This window comes from Falco cherrug, chromosome Z (assembly GCF_023634085.1).
Source record: "Falco cherrug isolate bFalChe1 chromosome Z, bFalChe1.pri, whole genome shotgun sequence".
NCBI classification, from domain to species: domain Eukaryota; kingdom Metazoa; phylum Chordata; class Aves; order Falconiformes; family Falconidae; genus Falco; species Falco cherrug.
Genome location: NC_073720.1, coordinates 23,815,421 through 23,833,329, shown reverse-complemented (window position 1 = coordinate 23,833,329; position 17,909 = coordinate 23,815,421). Strand labels below are relative to the sequence as shown.

The window sequence follows — 17,909 nt, the reverse complement described above, 5'->3', positions numbered from 1 at the left end:
ACAAGAATTTAAACATATGTAAAAAGAAAGCAAAATACTTTCAAATCCAGTCAGAATGTAAGGGAAATTAATCTGGGGAAAATCCAAGATTTTAGGATAATCTTGCATCTATCAGTTCCCTCAGCTTTTCTTAAAGCTGTTCTGAATACCACTGAAGATGTTCTCATAGATATGATTTTCATGTATTGCCTTTTCATGACCCACCAGAACTGGGATCTAAAGCTGTAACTGACTATGAGAGTTAGATTGACATAATTATGTGGTCTGGTAAGACTACATAGTTAATATGTTTTGGCTACAAATATTTGTGTCTCCTACCATCCATAACTAGTGTGGTTCAAAGATAAATCCTGTCAAATTTTCCATTTCAGAAACTAATTAAGCTCCTCCCCCTCCCCTGCCCCCAGTTTAAATACTTTAAAAGAAAAATACGCAGAAATAGTTTCACCTGAACATTCACAATTGCGGGGTTTTGTCCCACCCGAAACACACAGATTTGACACAAAGTGAATGCTTTCAGTTTTCTTTTGCTAGAAAAAGAGCAAGTCTTTTGAGTTGATCGGGCACATTTTCTTACTTTGCCGTTGAACAAACCAATAAAAATGCCAACTATGTTTAGAGCTATGGTTCAAATGTCTAAAACATATTAGATGGTAACCAAAATTGAAGTTTGTTCATGTACATGTTGTAATACCAAAACCAAGGTAACATGACATCTAAGGACAAAAAAAGTGCACTTGGATTAGCAGTTTTATTTGGGTGGTTCACTTGTTAGCCTCATTTTTTCTGATCTTGCTGAAAAACTGCATGGTAGTTCCTCGATTACTTCCACAGCTGAAAAAATTAAATCCATGAAGCTTTTTTTATAGCACCTCTGCATGCCACACTGGAAAGGAATAGGAAAACATTTGACTGACTTTTACCATTCCCACTGGGGACATCATCTTCCCTTTGTTCCTTGTACGTATCTCAAAATACTTCTGAAGCCGTCACAATTGCTCAAGTATAACTTTTCAGTGCCAGTGGTGATATAATTTGGAAAACAAAGACCTCATTTGTGATCATCAACAAAAGAGAAAAAGTGGTGGAAGGACTGCCAAGGTCATAGATTTGGGCTGTTTCTCCTCAACGAGGGGAAGAAAATGGTAGCTCAAATGGTAGAGGGTTTTTTTTTAGTTGTACTGTGTAAGTTTATAAATGATACAAGAATTTAACATGCATCAGAATGAAGTCTAAAAGTATCACATAGGTATCTCTGCTGCAAAACTCTCTGGGGTAGGTTCTCAGTCTTGAAATTTTTCAGGAAGGCAGACTGAACCCAAACCATGATGAAACACACTTCTCCATCAAAGACACTGGTGAACCATCAATACAATAGAAAAATACAGAATAAGAATGAATCTGTTTCTTTTATTGCTGGTAGTGTCCTTTTTTTTTCCCCTCCAGTTTTAAAATTAGTTCACAAGAGATAATTGAAGTCCATCTATTAAAAGAGAAACATGGCATCAACTCCCCATACTGTTATTATTATTTCAAAATAATAAAAAAAATTACCATCCAAATTCCTCAGCTTCTGCACCTTTTTCCTGACGTGTTGAATTTTGTAGTTCTATGCAATTTAAAAAACCACATTTTTATTTGTACAATTTAAAAAAAATCATCAAAAAGTGACCCAGTTTCCCTAGAGTGATACATAGTTAAGATGTGAAACACACTGACATTTCCAGCTCATTCCATACTTACATGCTATTACAAAGGAACCATAATTTTACTGAACACATAATCCCTTACTTAAAAGGAAAGCTCTCTGACTTGGTTTACGCTCCAAGAAATTTTGTAGCATATCCATCCCATCCAAAGATCCTCCAGGTTTCAAAATGAGGTTTCTGTATTTCATCCCAGCCTGATAAAAAGTAAGGCAAAATGTCAGTATTTCTTATCTTGCAAACTGCCTCTTCTCTGTATTTGTTGTGTATTTAAAATCAGGATACACCATAAGGATAATTTAGATCAAGAGGGCAGAAATTTAACCTCTTCTCAAAGAATTTTTTTTTCTTGTGGTTTTACAGTTTTGGATGCCACAATCAGAACTTGTCTCAAAGACATTCAATAAAGTTCAACACGCACACAGACAACATCCACATACTCTTCAATGATGATTATCCCTGTGACTCACTGGCACGAAAAGTGAACCTAACACCTATTCTCTCTTAATTGATGGTTTCTCTTTCTTTAATCTCTGTTTAAAGAAAGAGATGATAGTTCAGAAATAGATACAGCACTGAGGAATAACATGGCACATATACAAATATTAATTGCATAGTAACATATACAATATATATAAACACATCTAATCCCTACTAAATTATTTTAAATTAACGGAGACTTAACTCAGGTTTTATTTTCAGGAAGAAACATTATTACTTCAGAAGCAATGATTCCTTTAAAAAGAATGAACCAAGTTTCTGAGACAACAGTAAGTAATGAGGACTTTTCTTAACAAGAAGTCATATTTTAAAGAACATATATGGAGAATTTTGGGCTTCTGAGACATGCCCGCCAATAAGAAAATAACATTTTGCATGCAGATGTCCCAGATGTTTCTGATATTGACAAAAACAATGTTCTTCCTTTTAGTCAGTGTATATACACATATATACGTCCCACACACGTCGAAGTTATAAGATTACAAGACCACACCGCTTCCTGACAGCTGTACTGCAAAAACAAGCATAGGCTTTTTAACTGATAGATTTCCATGTCTTAACTGCATTACTAATCACATTGTCTGAATTACAGCTGAAAAAAAACTAAAATGCAAAAAGAAATATTCACTGGAGCATTGCTTATATGTCACTATGTTTTAGTTTCCTGAACATCAGCAGCAAATGTAGATACTGCTCCTTGTAGTTTAAAAGTGTTATTTGAGTAGACTTTGAGTTTTTGCTGTTGTCTCTCCATAGCCAGCACATTGCTCAGTTGTAGGGAGACCAGAGGTTATTCCAGATAATGTGCAAGAAATGAGGAGTGTGATGACCAGTTAAGCTAGGGTGAAGTGTCTGCTGAAGTATTTTTATAGATACAGTCTCTGAAGCTGGTTTCAATAACTGTTGCTCAAAACAGGAAGAAAGGTTTTATTCAAACAGGAAGAGGTAAGCCAAATTTCTAAAAGCCCTAGTCATACCACCGTAACCATTTTCCTTACCTGCTGTTCTGAAGGCTAGTCTAAATCTAGGTATAATGAAATATGAGTAAGTACAAAAATCATACTGGTGTCTAGTAGTTGTTTATAAAAGATAGTTTGTCCCATCCTGTGGAACTCTATTACACTTACATGGATTGCAAATAAGGAAAACAAGCTGAAAGAGAACCAGTTTGAGAAGGTAACATTGCTCTGAAGAGGGAAGGAAAATCTCCAGTTACCCCTGAAGTTACATCAGCATTCAAGTGAAATGTGTGTGCAAACACATGCTAGAGAGGGAGTGATACACACACACACAAACACACACAGAAATAATCATTTCTCTTCCTCACTTCTTAGCTTGGATAGCAGGCTTCACATTAAAAGAGGTACTAGTTGCCTTTTAGCTGAACCATAGCGAATATTCACTCCTAGAATAATTTATTCTCAAAGCTTCCCATACAAAGACAGACAAAAGACATAAAAATCCCCCCCAACCCAAAACCAACCAGAATAAAAGGCACTTTCACCCCTTAGGAGAGGTAAGATCACAAAGCAATCCTGGCAAACTACAGCTTAGGGTTTTGACTGCACAATCACTCAAAAAAGAGTTCTGAGAGTAGGGAGTAAAACTAACAGAAAAAAAAAGTCCTTGATGACACTGGAGCAGTAATGCTTGTGGCAGAACAGAAAACTGACACGAAATCCCACAAGTCCAACACCAACAATGTTATCCATCTCTGCCAACTGCTAACAGTTAAAAAACCCAGCAAGACTGACCCCTCCCCAAATGCATTAAGATCCATAAGAACAGCATTTAATTAAAAAGTAACTTTATATTCTCTCATCTAATTTGCCATTTCTTCTCTCCTCCTCTATTTATGAGTGACAACATTCCCACTGAACAAGCAGGGATGCTTATTTTCACACATACCTGTCACAAATCCCAGGCACTTCAAATCTCAGTCTTGACCTCCAAACCTTTTGTCACTTCTCCTCTCAAACTATTTAGTTTACTGCTTTTCTTCATAAAACCTTTTGGGTTTTATTGGTCTAACCACTGCCTTAGTTTTTCTAGCCCCTACCCAATTTCCCCTTTGGATGCTTCTTTGTCCAGATCAAAGTCTAATCTTACTTTCTCCACCCTCTAGAGGGGATGGACAGTTCTAGAAGTTCTGGTTGCTGTGATAAGGAAAGGGAGGAATGAAGGTAAATTGCAGGAGAGGAACAGGAAAGTCAAGCACTTTCTGTTCTCTCCTTGTACACATTTACTAAAGGGGAGTACTACTGCTGGCTGCTGAATCCAGAAGATAGGTAGGAGGATCAGGAAAACTGAAAGGTCTTTCCCATGATAGAACTGTAGCATCTCAATTCACAAGTCTAATACTATAATCTCTGAAAAATGAAAATGTTGCCAGAAGTGCCAGGACTACTAACCACATCACTGACTATCCTTTTTTTCTGCTGGAGGTAGAGAATTACACAAGGAAAAAAACCTCAGTAAATCCAGAACCTTTCAAGGATTTGAACTTCAAAAGCCACTTCGGAGAAAAGCAAAAGAAGAAAAAAATTTGCAAGTGATACTGTGCTGTGAAAGAGAAAGCTCAAAATAAATTGTTTTCTAAATAATAAGTACATAAAAGTACCACATGAAGTACTAAATAGAACACCACTATCATACAGCTTTCAGAGCAGAAGAGCACGCATCTGCTCTTGCAATGGAGGAATATGGTTCTTCAGTCTAAAATTAAAGATGGAGGCACTAAATGTGACATGATACCTTAAAAGTGTCATAATATAATACTGAATGTATGACTATATAAGAATTGTATTATAATCCAAGTACGCTTGGAAATGTCAAGATTATTTTCTAAAGTTAGTATACTTTTTTTTTTTTTTTTAATCTGAACTTGCCAGGTACAGAAGTACTTGAGATATATACCTACGGCTCATGTTTGCAATAAATGTGGTTTTAGAGAAAAAGTGCAATAAAAGTCTTCAGCAAAAAGCATTCATCACCTACCTTTGGATTCATTATTCCTTCTTGCTTAAAGCAGCTATAAAAAATGTCCGTGGCAAACACTTCACTCCACAGGTATCCATAGTACTGACCATCATAACCACCTGCCAGATGTCCAAAAGTTGCTGGCATGTTTGTTCCTTGGAAAGTAGATTAACATTAATTTATTTAAATCAAATACAGGGGTTTTTTTTGATGTATACAGTACTTCAAGAATAAATTAATATGGTATTTATATCAACTACTTTGAGACAGACGCTTTGTGTTAGAAGTTTCAAAGTATTGGCCATATTCTGTGAACTACAAATGAAACTCAATTTCCCATTTTAGGCTAGTTGCACATCCAACACAGATGTGACAGAACATCTAGGGTACTATTCTCATCACTCTAAAATATAACCAGCAAAAGTTTTCTGTTGACCTTAACTTTCCTTCAGAAGAGATCATTAATATCACCCCAAGCGTCAAAGTAATTATTTCAGCTTCATAAAGTAGTTTCTTTTATAAACAACAATTCTGGGGGTTTTGTATCTCAAGCTTTATGGGGAAAGAAAGGAGCATTTAACCAAACCATATGGACATGCTGTATAAAAGCTTCATACTGACATACCTGGGGTGGCAGGAATTCCTAGAATGTCCATACAGTATTTAGCATATTCATCTGCCGGGTCAACGAAAGGTTTTGTATGCAGTGCCTGGTCAACTTTGCTCAAAACAATCTGACGGAGAGTTAAAAGGCCTAATTGGGTAAAAACATTTAATTAACTAGCATCAAAGTAGCTGTAGTAGTACCTTCCATTCAAACACCTCAACACGCACCCTAAATTATTGGAATTTTAACCACAGAAAAAAACTGGGAGTTGTGTCATTCCCATCTGAATTGCTTCAGTTAAAAAAGTTGAGAGGCATATTTTTAATAAAGGAATTGTCACTAGAAGCTTTGTCTTTTCAAATGTTATTTCCCCCACAGATCAAAACCAAAACAGAGCAGATACTGAAATTTGCTTTTATTTAAAGTATTTAAAATTATGTTTTCAGCTATCTTTAATCCCAGTATACCATTTCATTCAGGGCTTGCACAGATGGCAGTAAGTATGTCTACCCCAAGACACTTCAACAGCAACATCTGCTGCTGCAGCTGCTGTAGGCTTTTTTGAAGAAGCTACAAGATATGAACTTCTACTCAGACAAAATGCTTATGTAGCTACAGTGCCTGTACAAGCCAGAAGGACAAGGCCCTCTTGTTCAGGATGGGGAAGCGGTATGAAATAAGCAGCAGTGGCTTAATGACAAGTTGTACCACAAATGGGTAAGACTATGATATTGGGGGAGTCCTGATTACAGGGACAGAGGGGTGAGGGTGACAGAACAAGATGATTGATAATGACATGAGATTATGATCTCTATTTGGATACATGTAAGGTGGTACGAGACTTGGAATAAGAAGAGAACTGAGACCTAAGTTTAGGGAAGGCAATATATCTGCTGGGAAGGTAGAGAACATGGACTTAAGTTTCTGGATTGAGAAGTTAAGAGGCTGTTTCAGCAATGCAGGGTTACAACACTTCTGTCTGGCATATGCTATGTATGTTCAGTAAATATGCAGACTACTTTCATGTCTTTCAAATGTCATGTGTAAATCAAATGTAGACAATACATATAGAAAACCTGATACTGTATACATGCACAGTGCCTGCCCTGGGCTACCAGAAAAGAACGTAACAGAAAACCCAGGACGTTCTCCTGGACCATGCCCAATTTTAAATGAGCAAAGCTGGCATGTAAAAAAGTCACATGGAGAGGAATGCAAAGGTATTTTAGTCCTGTGGGCAAAATGAGAGCTGCTACTATTCCTGCAAATAGTGGTATCTGTCACTACAGCCTTTATTAATGGTGGTAACACACAGAAATAAAGCCGGAAAGGCAATGATAAGTGTACACGCAGAGGAAATATGACAGGCTTGTTATATTGCCTTTAGTGTTTCCCACCAATTTTTAAAATTATATATTTTCATACATATGCTGTGGGGAAAGAGGGGAGAGAAATACCTGTATTAGCCAGTCTAGAGGCAGCAAGTTTCTCAAGGAGAGTGTCTCCAACATGGCTCTCATCTTTATAATGTCTTGACATTTGCTTCAGTGGTTCTTCTTCCCACACCCAGTTCTCAAACATTTGTGAAGGTACCTCTACAAAGTCTGTTTCCACATTAGTTCCACTAAACCTAGCAAAATCAGTCTAAAAGGAAGAGCCATTGTATTAAATTAAAGTAGAAGCCAGGATTTCTAGCAGAATATAAATTTTCAGATGCCATTAAAATATATTCCAAACCCAAAATATTTCTAAAAAGAAACAGTCACTTTTTCAAAAGACAGTTGTTCGAATACCCACAGAAATTATTTGGTCTCACTCCACACTTGTCCTGTGTAAGTCCACCTCCTCTTGCCAACCCAATTTTATTGTTCTTCCCTTCTCAGCAACATTTTGACAAAGCATTTCAAGTGCTAAAAGAAAAAAAGAATTCTCAGTTTCCCAAGCGCCCTCTAAGAACTGTAGACATTCTGAAGTTCTATCCTCCATCAAGGAAGAGATGTCCACAGGAGTATTGGCTTTTGAACTTACTTTCTTGCAGGGTTAACAAAAAAAAAGCGCATGTGTAATATAGAACATGACATTGAACTGACAGCTACGTCACATGCATCTATCTTCCTCTCATGTCTTCAGAAGAACAGCAGAAAAGGAGAAAAACTTTTGCTTTCATTTACACTTGTGGGTTACTCAAATCCATAGGTGTAACAGTCTGGCCCTTCTTAATGTACTTGCTGAACAGCAGCTATGAAGAAAAGCTAGGACGTATCAGCTGGGAAGAAACGGTGACAGAAGGGGCTAGAGCAAAAGACAAGAGGAGTGCAGGAGTTTGTTGGCCTTCAGATATCCTCATTTACCCATAAACAAGTGCACCACAGTAACAAGAAAAATATAAGACATTTGGTTCAAGTCACTTCAAAAGCTCTCCTTCTGTAACAGCATTAACAGATCCCCTCCCTGCTCTGGTATCTCACTTTCCAGCAGACCCCCAGTACATTACAAGGAGTATCCATCTCCCACAGCTGACCTTCACCAGCAGCTCACAGATTCCCACCTAGTCTGATCCCTGCATACCCTTCAAATGTGAAGTTTTAACATGCTTAAACAAATCATCATATGAAACAAGGCAGTTCTTTGCACACACAAATCCCAGAGGACAGGATGTTCTTATGTGAGACTTGCAAGTTACTTGCAGGTGCACAAATAAAAATTTACATGAAATACAACAGCAATAAGCGTGGTAGCTATGCACACAGCAACCACCTTCACAGTGGAAGAGACAGCTGGAAAGCAGGCCTCCCTGACCTGTGTGCAATTCCACAGCATGTACTGCGTTCAGCTCTCAGCTCCCCGACATAAGGAGAACATAGACGTGTTGGAGCAAGTCCAGAGGAGGCCCCAAAGATGATCAGAGGGCTGGAGCACCTCTCCTATGACCACAGGCTGAGAGAGTTGGAGTTTTTCAGCCTGGAGAAGAGAAGGCTCCGCGGACACCTTACAGCAGCCCTCCAGTACCTAAAGAGGGCCTACAAGAAAGCTGGAGAGGGACTTTTTACAAGGGCATGTAGTGACAGGACAAGGGGTAATGGCTTTAAACTGAAAGAAAGTAACTTTAGATTAGGTATTAGGAAGAAGTTCTTTACTGTGATGGTGATGAGGCACTGGAACAGGTGGCCTAGAGAAGCTGTGGATGCCCCCATGTGTGGATGCACAAGGCCAGGCTGGATGAGGCTTTGTGGAACCTGGCCTAGTGGATGGTCTCCCTGCCCATGTCAGGGAGGCTGGAACTAGATGATCTTTAAGATTGCTTCCAACACAAACCATTCTATGATTCTACGATATGTACTTTACTAAAATTAGAAACCACCAAAATAGACTTATACGTTGGTTTGACACACTAGAGGAAGAAGTAAGCCTTACACTGGAAATGAAACATCACTAACCTGTGCACATATCTGATGCATTACATGACCAAATTCATGGAAGTAAGTCTTTACTTCATCATGTCGCAGCAATGATGGGCGATCTGATGATGGCTGTGTGAAGTTGGTTACCAGAGCAGCTACAGACATCATTCTGCTGCCATCAGAGAGAAGACAGCCGGGTTGGAGACCAAAGCATGCTGCATGCCCATACTTCCCCTCTCTGTATAAGAAAATATATCAGACATTATCTTCAAACCACAAGCCTGCTCACTGCAATGGTGAAGCCTATTCAAGAATAGGAACTATCAGTCTGTTTGTCTTTAAAGCTTTAAACAAAGAAATTACATCTTTTCAGAAGACTTCTACGACTTACTAAGTTTTAGACCCTATTAAGAGAGCAAGGGGAAAAAAATCCAGTACTTAAATAGCATCATTTTAAGATTCACAGCAGGAAACTGACTTTTACTTAGATACTGAAAGTACGTACACTTTAGACGTCAATTCTATTTTAAACTGCTACTGTAACAGGAAGGACTAGGCTCTGTAGTCAGAAGCAGTACTCTTTTCTTTCATTACAGGAGACAAAAGGATACAGTTTACTGCATTTCCAGTGTAACCCAAAAGTTTAAAGAAAAATTATTTTGAAATTTTTGCCCTAAAACTGAATAGTTAACTAGGTAGTTAAGTCAGAGCAGCCTTACTAACAAATAGCTTCAGCAATTCACATGACATGCAGAAAGAGGAGAGCAGGCAAACATGTGAGATAACATGTGCCTATCTTAAAAAAAAAAAGAATTTCTGTACTATTGTATTGACTAACCTGATTTTCTTAGACCACAGAAGCCTTAAATCAATTTATATTAAAAAAAAGTGTACCAGCCAATTTATAAATACCTAAAGAATAATTTTAAAAACCCAAACCAAAACAGTGAGAAACAGTAAAAAAAACGCAAGCTAAGAGTAAACCCTGTCAAACCAGTCTAGTCTCCTAATCTCCGACCACACACAGATGATGCTGTAAACAGCTACAAAGAGAGCTGAAGAGCTACAGACATCAACCTGGAAGTATGTTTAAAGGTGTGCTCTACAGGAATCTATTCCTGGTCTTGATCTATTTAATATTTTCTTTAGCAGTCTGGTCAACAGAGTACAAAATACACTGGGAGAAATTAGGAACACTTGGCAGTTAGGAATACAATTGATCTGAATAGACTGGAGTAAGAGTTCAATGTAAATGAAAAGTAAACCACAGCATTAATTTAAGGAGGTGAAAAGTTCATTGAGGAAAAAATTATGCACAGCCGACTAGACAGCAATACTACAGAAAATCAACAACGAGTAATGCTTCATAAACTGAATATAAGCAAGAAATGCAGTAGCACTGCAAAAAAGAAAAATGTATAAACAATCTGAAAACAGTCCAAAGAAGAACTTAATGAACACAGTAATAATCTTGTCAGTGGGACAAATACTTCCAAATACATTTAACTTCAAACACACCAGCAACCCATTAAGACCAATTCCATTTAAAATACTAAATCAAACACTAAGTCATAATTACCTGGGGTAAAGATCCAAGTAGAACTGCCCTAACATTTCTCCTGTTGAATTATCTTTTACTGTATAAAGAGTAATGCTGTCATGCCAAACATGAGCACTTTCTACTTGCTCAAATACAAGTCCCAGCAGCTTCTGGTAAGTATTTAGCAAACCTTCTGTAACAGCCTCGATTGGGAAGTATTCCTTCAGCTTTTCTTGATCTATGGAGTACTTCAGCTCTTCTGTTTTGTTCATATAATAATGAAGATCCCATGCATTGATTCTTCCATCATAATCAAAGTTTCTTTCTTTACACTCCTTTTTCTTCAAATCTAGAATGAATTCTCTTTCTTCCTCAACCAATGGCTTTAGCTTCTTACTCAAATCATCTGAAACAAAGATTGCCTTGGAATCAGCTTCTATGTTCCTTAATATCATGAGTATTCCTACAAAATACACTTGTAACTTCAAGCATATGCCCAAAGAGTGGATACTAGAGTTTTCCATTTATTGACTAACAGCAAGTAAACTGTCTGCTTTCTTGTCTTAATGAATTTTAATTACAGGCATGCTATAAATGATTCAGAAGTCCACATACGCCTATAGTATTGTGAAGGATTTTAGCAAATTTAGACTTTTTCCAAAGACATCAGAAATTGAAAGTAACACTAGATGCTTTTGCTTGAAGCTTTTGATTCTACCTCACATAATCTCAGTTTTCTTGATGTGTTTTCTGAAGAAACAGCTGAAAACTACAACCACTATTAGTTACTAGCAGTGCAACACAAAATGCAAACCATACTTTTTCTTACATTATGACCTACTTGCAGCTGAAGTGCTATAAAAGCACAAGAGACTAGAGAATTCTTGCCTGCAAGACAGCTAGCTTCTAGACTACCAAAGCCACTGGATATTAATCTCTATGATCCCATTTTTTTCCAATATAGCTTTCCTTGGACAAGAAACAGTCATAGCACTATGAATCCAATATACTGAATATAAAATATTTACACTTGCTGAAACTCCCATAAAGTACATACTGTACTTATTCTCTTGTAAGTATTTCTGGACTACCAGACACTTTTTTTTCATCCTTAAGATTTCAGGTTAATATTCACTATTGGTCTACAGCATAACATTTAGGAACTGCCACTCCTGTTTCTAGGTAGGCTGTTAAGGCCCTATATGCATTTATGTGACTAAAAGACTAAAATTCAGATCATATTACCTGAAATTCAGAATATGTCATAGGACAGAATGCTTTCTTTCTAGCAATAAGATCAGCTTATGAACACGAATTTAAAACAGTAATATATATGAAAAAAGCAGAGCAAATCATACTGTCATACTCGGAGCCAAGAATATTTGAGAAGAAATAAACTAAAGCTGTCAATTAGTTTGATGAACATTCTCCCTCTATGAGAATTACCATGAAACATGATATTTATGAATAGAAAAGTGCATGATCTCATACTGTAAAACATTAGTCACAACAGTAACTGCTAAATTATGAGGTATCTCAGCTTGAAAACAAATGAAAAAACGAAGTCTTACATAAGCCCATTTAGAATTACAAAAATATAATGATAGTAAAGAGTCCAAACTACTTTAAGTACACTTACAAAAATCAGATAATTCTAACATTTAATTATAAATCAGAATTAAGTGTAAGTTCATTGACAAACATAAAGATAATTGGTATTGCCAAATATGGAGCTAAGCTCACACCATAACAGAAGAAATGCAACAGAATTAAAGGTGAAGGAAGAGGTGCATTTGAACCTCTTTACTGATGTTTAAACATAAAAAGCCCACAACCACCAGACTTTATTGTTGTACTAAATTATTTTGGGGGGTTTATTTATACCGTGTATTAGTATACAATCCTAAATGCTGTTAGAACATGTTAACAAAGGAGCACATACTATTCTATGGAACTACGTAATTCCAGAACGTAGAGGTTAACTCTACGGACAAAGTGGGCCCACCGATGTCAAGAGAATGACTATAAATCTCTAAACTTCTCAGTTTAAAATTTTCAAGATACCTGTTTGCAGATCAAGTTCCATTAGAGGGCTTTTGAATTCCAGATTTAATCTATCATTCCAGAGCTGATTTTTTAATTCAGCTCAAGGAAGTTGCACCATCACATACCATAATCTTTCATTATAACTAGTGCAATTGTATCAGAAAAAGACGCCAAGGCTACACACACACAAAAAATTGCAACTAACCTAAGGGAATGAAAAGCTGAAAGTGTGATGCAGCCTCTAATTAGAATAAGAACCAATAAAATTGCTTAGGCTACACATGATATTCTGGTTCTAAATTATGAGAAGTGCATTTTGGGGCAGAGAAAGATATAACTGCTTACCTGTATTTGCTATCACAAATATTTTCAGATTTTTGTCTTGTGCTTCCCTGTTTTGGAACAATTGCATTCATATAGCTATGGTTGAAAAAAAGCATGCTAGAACAGCAGCAACAGAGAGTTCCTTTTCTAGCTAAACATGATGGACACCATGACCCAATTATGTACTTAAATTTATCTTGGCTGAGGAGTCATGTTGCCACACCAAATATAAAAGTGTTGTTTATAAATAAGAACAAACCTAAGAAGGTTGTTACGTTATCCGTGCTCTTTGCAGTGTTTACTTCCAGGACGAAGTTGGCATGTGTATTATAACCAAGAAGCTCTGCTACTTTTGCCCTTAGTGGAAGCAATTGCTGAAGAATTTTTGTGTTCTCCTAAAAAAGAAAGGAGGCAAATTTGTACAGTGAAACCAGAAAACACTTTATGGAAAGAATTATCTGAATAATATCTGTAATCATAAGAAACAGCAAACATTTAAAATGAAACACTTTAAGATATAAATATAGAATAATATATATTTAGCTAGATTCTTATAATTTTTTTGTCACAACATTTAACTGCAGGCAGCTAGTTTTCTAGTCAACCTGAGTTGTTACTATCCCTATTTTAATTTATATGTTTAAATTAATCAAAAGATATGTCATCTCCTTTTAGGATAATAACAAATCTTATTTCCTTTATAAATCATTTAAATTTGAAAGGTAACAGGGAAATGGCTGACAGCAAGCTCCATAGCTTTTTAGTGGTGAAGATAGACTGCAAAGCTATTGTGCCAAGATTCAAAGCTTGTTTGCAAATCTCCCTATTTTGCCACTCTGACAACAGTGGTCAAAGAAAGAGATCTGAAACACAAAAACCCCAGGCCCTGACCTAGATGTGATGGAGGATCCTTGAGAAGCTGAAAATGTAACTGTGTTAACCTCCAGTTCTGGAAAAGTGAGATTTCTCAGCTTTTTTTCAAGCAATAGGTTTGAAGATTGTCTCACAGTTTAAACAGCAAATCCCTTTAAAGCATGCTGACTTGCAGTGTTCAGTTCTTGATGCCATTTTATCTTATCTTGTACTGTTCACCTTTCCCAGAACTTCAAACACAAAAGCTCAATTTTGCCATTGCTCTCTAACAAATGGCTAGTAAATTTGCTGAATGACACTTCTAGCCTTTCTTTCCTTTTCATTATTTTTGTACCTGGCTAGGGGCCTGGTCTCTTCAGTATTAAACAAACTATTTGTGAAATTATTTCTTCTTTTCATAAGGCATGTTTCATGCTATTTTTTAGATATTTAAATGAATCTTTTATAAACAGTAGGGGCTTTTTAAACATCTAATTAAATTTTTTATTAAAATTCTCATACATATGGAATGTGATAATTTCACATTTAATCACCTGTATTTTATAATTAAAACATATGTTTAGTAACCCCTCTCATTCTGAAGAATCCCAAAGTACTACAGAAGTTTCAATCAGATGCCCTTCTCTGGGAGGAAAGTGCCAGTAAGCAGTTGCAGAACACTGTAGGGAAATACGGTAAAAGATCAAAATCCTACTTCTATTTACAGCACCACTGAAACTTTAAGATACATATACACACAGGTGGATCATGAAATTCTAAGGACATTAGATATCAGAATAAACTAGAGCAAGGAACTGTTAAAGATCACACTGATAAGTTTTGATTTCACCGTACTAGACAATATATAGAACTCAAATCTAACATGTGAATGTCTAAGCTCAGTGTCCAACTCTGCCATTACCCTGTAGAACAGTCAATATACAACATACCTCTTTGCATCTTGAGTTAAAGGCAGATTCCATTTTTCTCCTGGTTTCTGAAATGCAGCACTTCTTCATGACAGGAAAATAGTGGGGATACTTTAAAGTAATTTTATATTTGTCTTCCTCAGTCTTCTCTAAACTTTTAATAAAGTCATCAGGAAGGCCTTCTAGAACACAATTTAATAAACAACTTTTACCAGAATTACCTACTCCCTTCTCTTTCTGTGAGATTGTTGCCATCTGACATCAAAAATCTCCACAGAACTGTAACCCCTCTTTTTACAACTAGATGCTAAAACTTTTTCAAACCACAATCGAACAAAATAAAAATTGGGAACACTTGTAAGCAAAACAGAAATACATCTAAGGCTACCATGTAAAAACCTGATTATGACAAAAAAGTATCTCTGGTGTTATTGAAGTACATTCTATGCCACGCCCTTCAGATAATGAATCCCCAAATTCTCTGTCACATGAAATCTCCAGAACAGTTTAAATAATTGAAGTAGCTAAAAATATATTGCAGGACAGAAAAGTTTTTCCAATAACTGCAATAAATATAATACACAGGGGATTGCCTAACAGTGCAGAACAGAGGAAAGAAGCAAAGAACAGTAAAGTTCTGCAAAAAAAAAAAAAAATTGTATGGCAGATACGATAACTTGATACAAGGCAAACACTTCAGGAAGCACAAATATATGAAGAGATCATAAACACCTGCAAAGGGTAATTCTAAGGACTGGGGAACTCTAAGGAAGGAGTAAAAATGAAACAAAGAAGAATGGAAAACAGCCAGAATTTCACTTGATATAGTCATCATCACTGAGCCAAAACCAGTTACTCCAGCAAAGCTGAAAGGCTGAATAAATGGAAAGAGTAAGCACACTACTCACCAAGTTCTTCCTTAGAAAATACGAGAAATGTGTTTTCCTCATTCAGGTTTTTGTTAAAGTCTATACACAGCTCACTCAATTTTTTCTTCATCGTCTTTATTTCCTGTATTGAGTGTAAACAGAACTTAGTGGAAAAACAAAAAGAAAGCTTGAATAGTATTTCACTTTTTTCAGCTAGGCTCTCCACTAGCCAACAGCATTAAGTAACACACTGTAGGTAGCATCACACTTCACTCTCCCTCAGCCTCCTTTTTATCTTTATTTTGGTCCTGAGCAATTGACAACGATCATTGACAAAAACAACAAGGAACCCTGGGTCAGGGTCATCACACCGACGACATTTCAAATGCATGCCACCTACTGAAAAACACTCCTTTGGAATTGTACAGATATGACAAAGACGAAAATACCCATACAAGACAAGACCATTCCAAAACCTATTACAAAATCCTGATATTCACCTATCTGAAACATTTTCTGTTATATCTTTTAGTATGACTCTACCCCTTACTGTCAAGTTCACACAAACACAGTAGTTACCAGTAGAATAATACACACCAAATACAAAACTCAGCAGAAACTATCATTAGTCAAGTGTTACTTAAATTAAATTCAACTATTGCCTCCTTATAAAGTATTTCAAAATTCCTTTGAAGGCACCAATCGTCCTTAAGCAATGCAAATACACATGAAACTGTTCCCACTAACTGAACGACGTGGATGAAGAATGACATTTTCTACAGAGGCTAAAGTCTATTCCAGTCATAAACTGAGATTGTTGTACAACATCACTCAGAATTTAAAAAGAACAATGTCAGTATTGAGATGCTGACAATTTTACTTCACGATTTTCAGAACTGACATGTGCTTTTATATGCTTCAGTAAATCATCCCTTAATGGAGCCAAAATTCTCAGCGCAGCTTGTCCTCCCTTTAAGCTACCTCCCTCAAGTTTTTTTACTCAAACCATTAAATTCTTGGACACATTTTACAACATTGGTTAATAACTGGAATTAAAATAGCTCTGTCTTTGTAACGATTATGCATACTTCTGAAGCTTGAACTCACAAATAACCTTTTTGAGAGGTCTCTTGGCTAGGAATTTATCTAATTTAAGCATTCTCTGTAATCAGAATATATAACAAAACTCTTCCAGATGGTTTTCTTTTACTCTAGAAGGTTAAGAGAGGTGATGTATACCACTTCTATCCAATGGGTATCATGGGTATCTAACAGATTAATCTAAAGACTTTAAGGTGATTGAAGTTTAAAGAATGGATCTGGAACTAAGAACAGACCAGAGCAGTAATTAAGCAGGTCCAAAAGCACAAAAAGTTCCAATATATGCTTAGTACAGCTACACAACCATAATTTCATCCCTTCAACAGTTTGTCACCTTTGCTCTATAAACTAATAGTCCATACATATTTACATTCTGCACTTCTTTCGGAAGATGGAGTCCGTTTCTTTTTCCCACTTGAACTGATTTGTCTAGATATCGCTTTGTTTCCGGCTTTATATTTTCAGGATCACAGGTTTGCTGAAATGACAATACAGATTAATTGAACTTACAACATGGTGTAAAAAAGATACCAAGCATTAGAAAGGTCTGTACAGAGTTGTTCTAAAGAAACGCCACCATAGTAAAAAAGGAACATCCTGGATTTTAGTGTGAAGGACTTTCCAGAAACAGTTACCTTATACAACAGAATTCTTATATTGATGTATCGTGGGTTTAAAGTAATTTTCTTTTACCAGCTACCTCAGCACATTTACATGCTGTCATAATATCAAGCCCTTTTAGTTTGTAAGTACAGGGCACTGAAGCTTTTTCTGTAGAAATAGCTTTCTTAAACATACTTGAAGAAAATCAGGGCTATAAAGTAACACTGTACCTTAAAACTTAGAGGGATTAAACAAAACCCCAAGAGATAGGTGTGTCACTGAAGGTTATCAGATCCCATAAAATTTGAGCATATCAGAACAAATCAACCAGTGAAAACAAAACAATATTTCTATGTCTGTTTATGCCATTACGAAGATTCTTGAATGGTAATTTCCTAAAGGAACCAGTATCAACCCACAAGATACTCATAAAAGAACATGGATCAGTCCT

General features: G+C 36.4%; 1 protein-coding gene across 3 annotated transcripts in view; it reads right to left on the bottom strand.

The window, feature by feature from the left end:
- Positions 1–1,390: 1,390 nt before the first annotated feature.
- The window catches only part of NLN (neurolysin), a 35,426-nt gene continuing 18,907 nt past the window's right edge, over positions 1,391–17,909 (bottom strand). For 2 of the 3 annotated variants that reach the window (XM_055699060.1, XM_027807951.2), the window contains 10 exons: positions 17,190–17,333; positions 15,794–15,896; positions 14,907–15,067; positions 13,364–13,499; positions 10,774–11,140; positions 9,231–9,432; positions 7,251–7,437; positions 5,812–5,940; positions 5,205–5,341; positions 1,391–1,903 (listed from right to left, as the gene is read on the bottom strand). In XM_055699060.1, coding sequence (XP_055555035.1) covers positions 1,769–1,903; positions 5,205–5,341; positions 5,812–5,940; positions 7,251–7,437; positions 9,231–9,432; positions 10,774–11,140; positions 13,364–13,499; positions 14,907–15,067; positions 15,794–15,896; positions 17,190–17,333 — 1,701 coding nt within the window. In that variant the 3' untranslated portion in view covers positions 1,391–1,768. The remainder of the gene's footprint in view (positions 1,904–5,204; positions 5,342–5,811; positions 5,941–7,250; positions 7,438–9,230; positions 9,433–10,773; positions 11,141–13,363; positions 13,500–14,906; positions 15,068–15,793; positions 15,897–17,189; positions 17,334–17,909) is intronic. The other variant, XM_055699059.1, reaches the window with a different exon arrangement.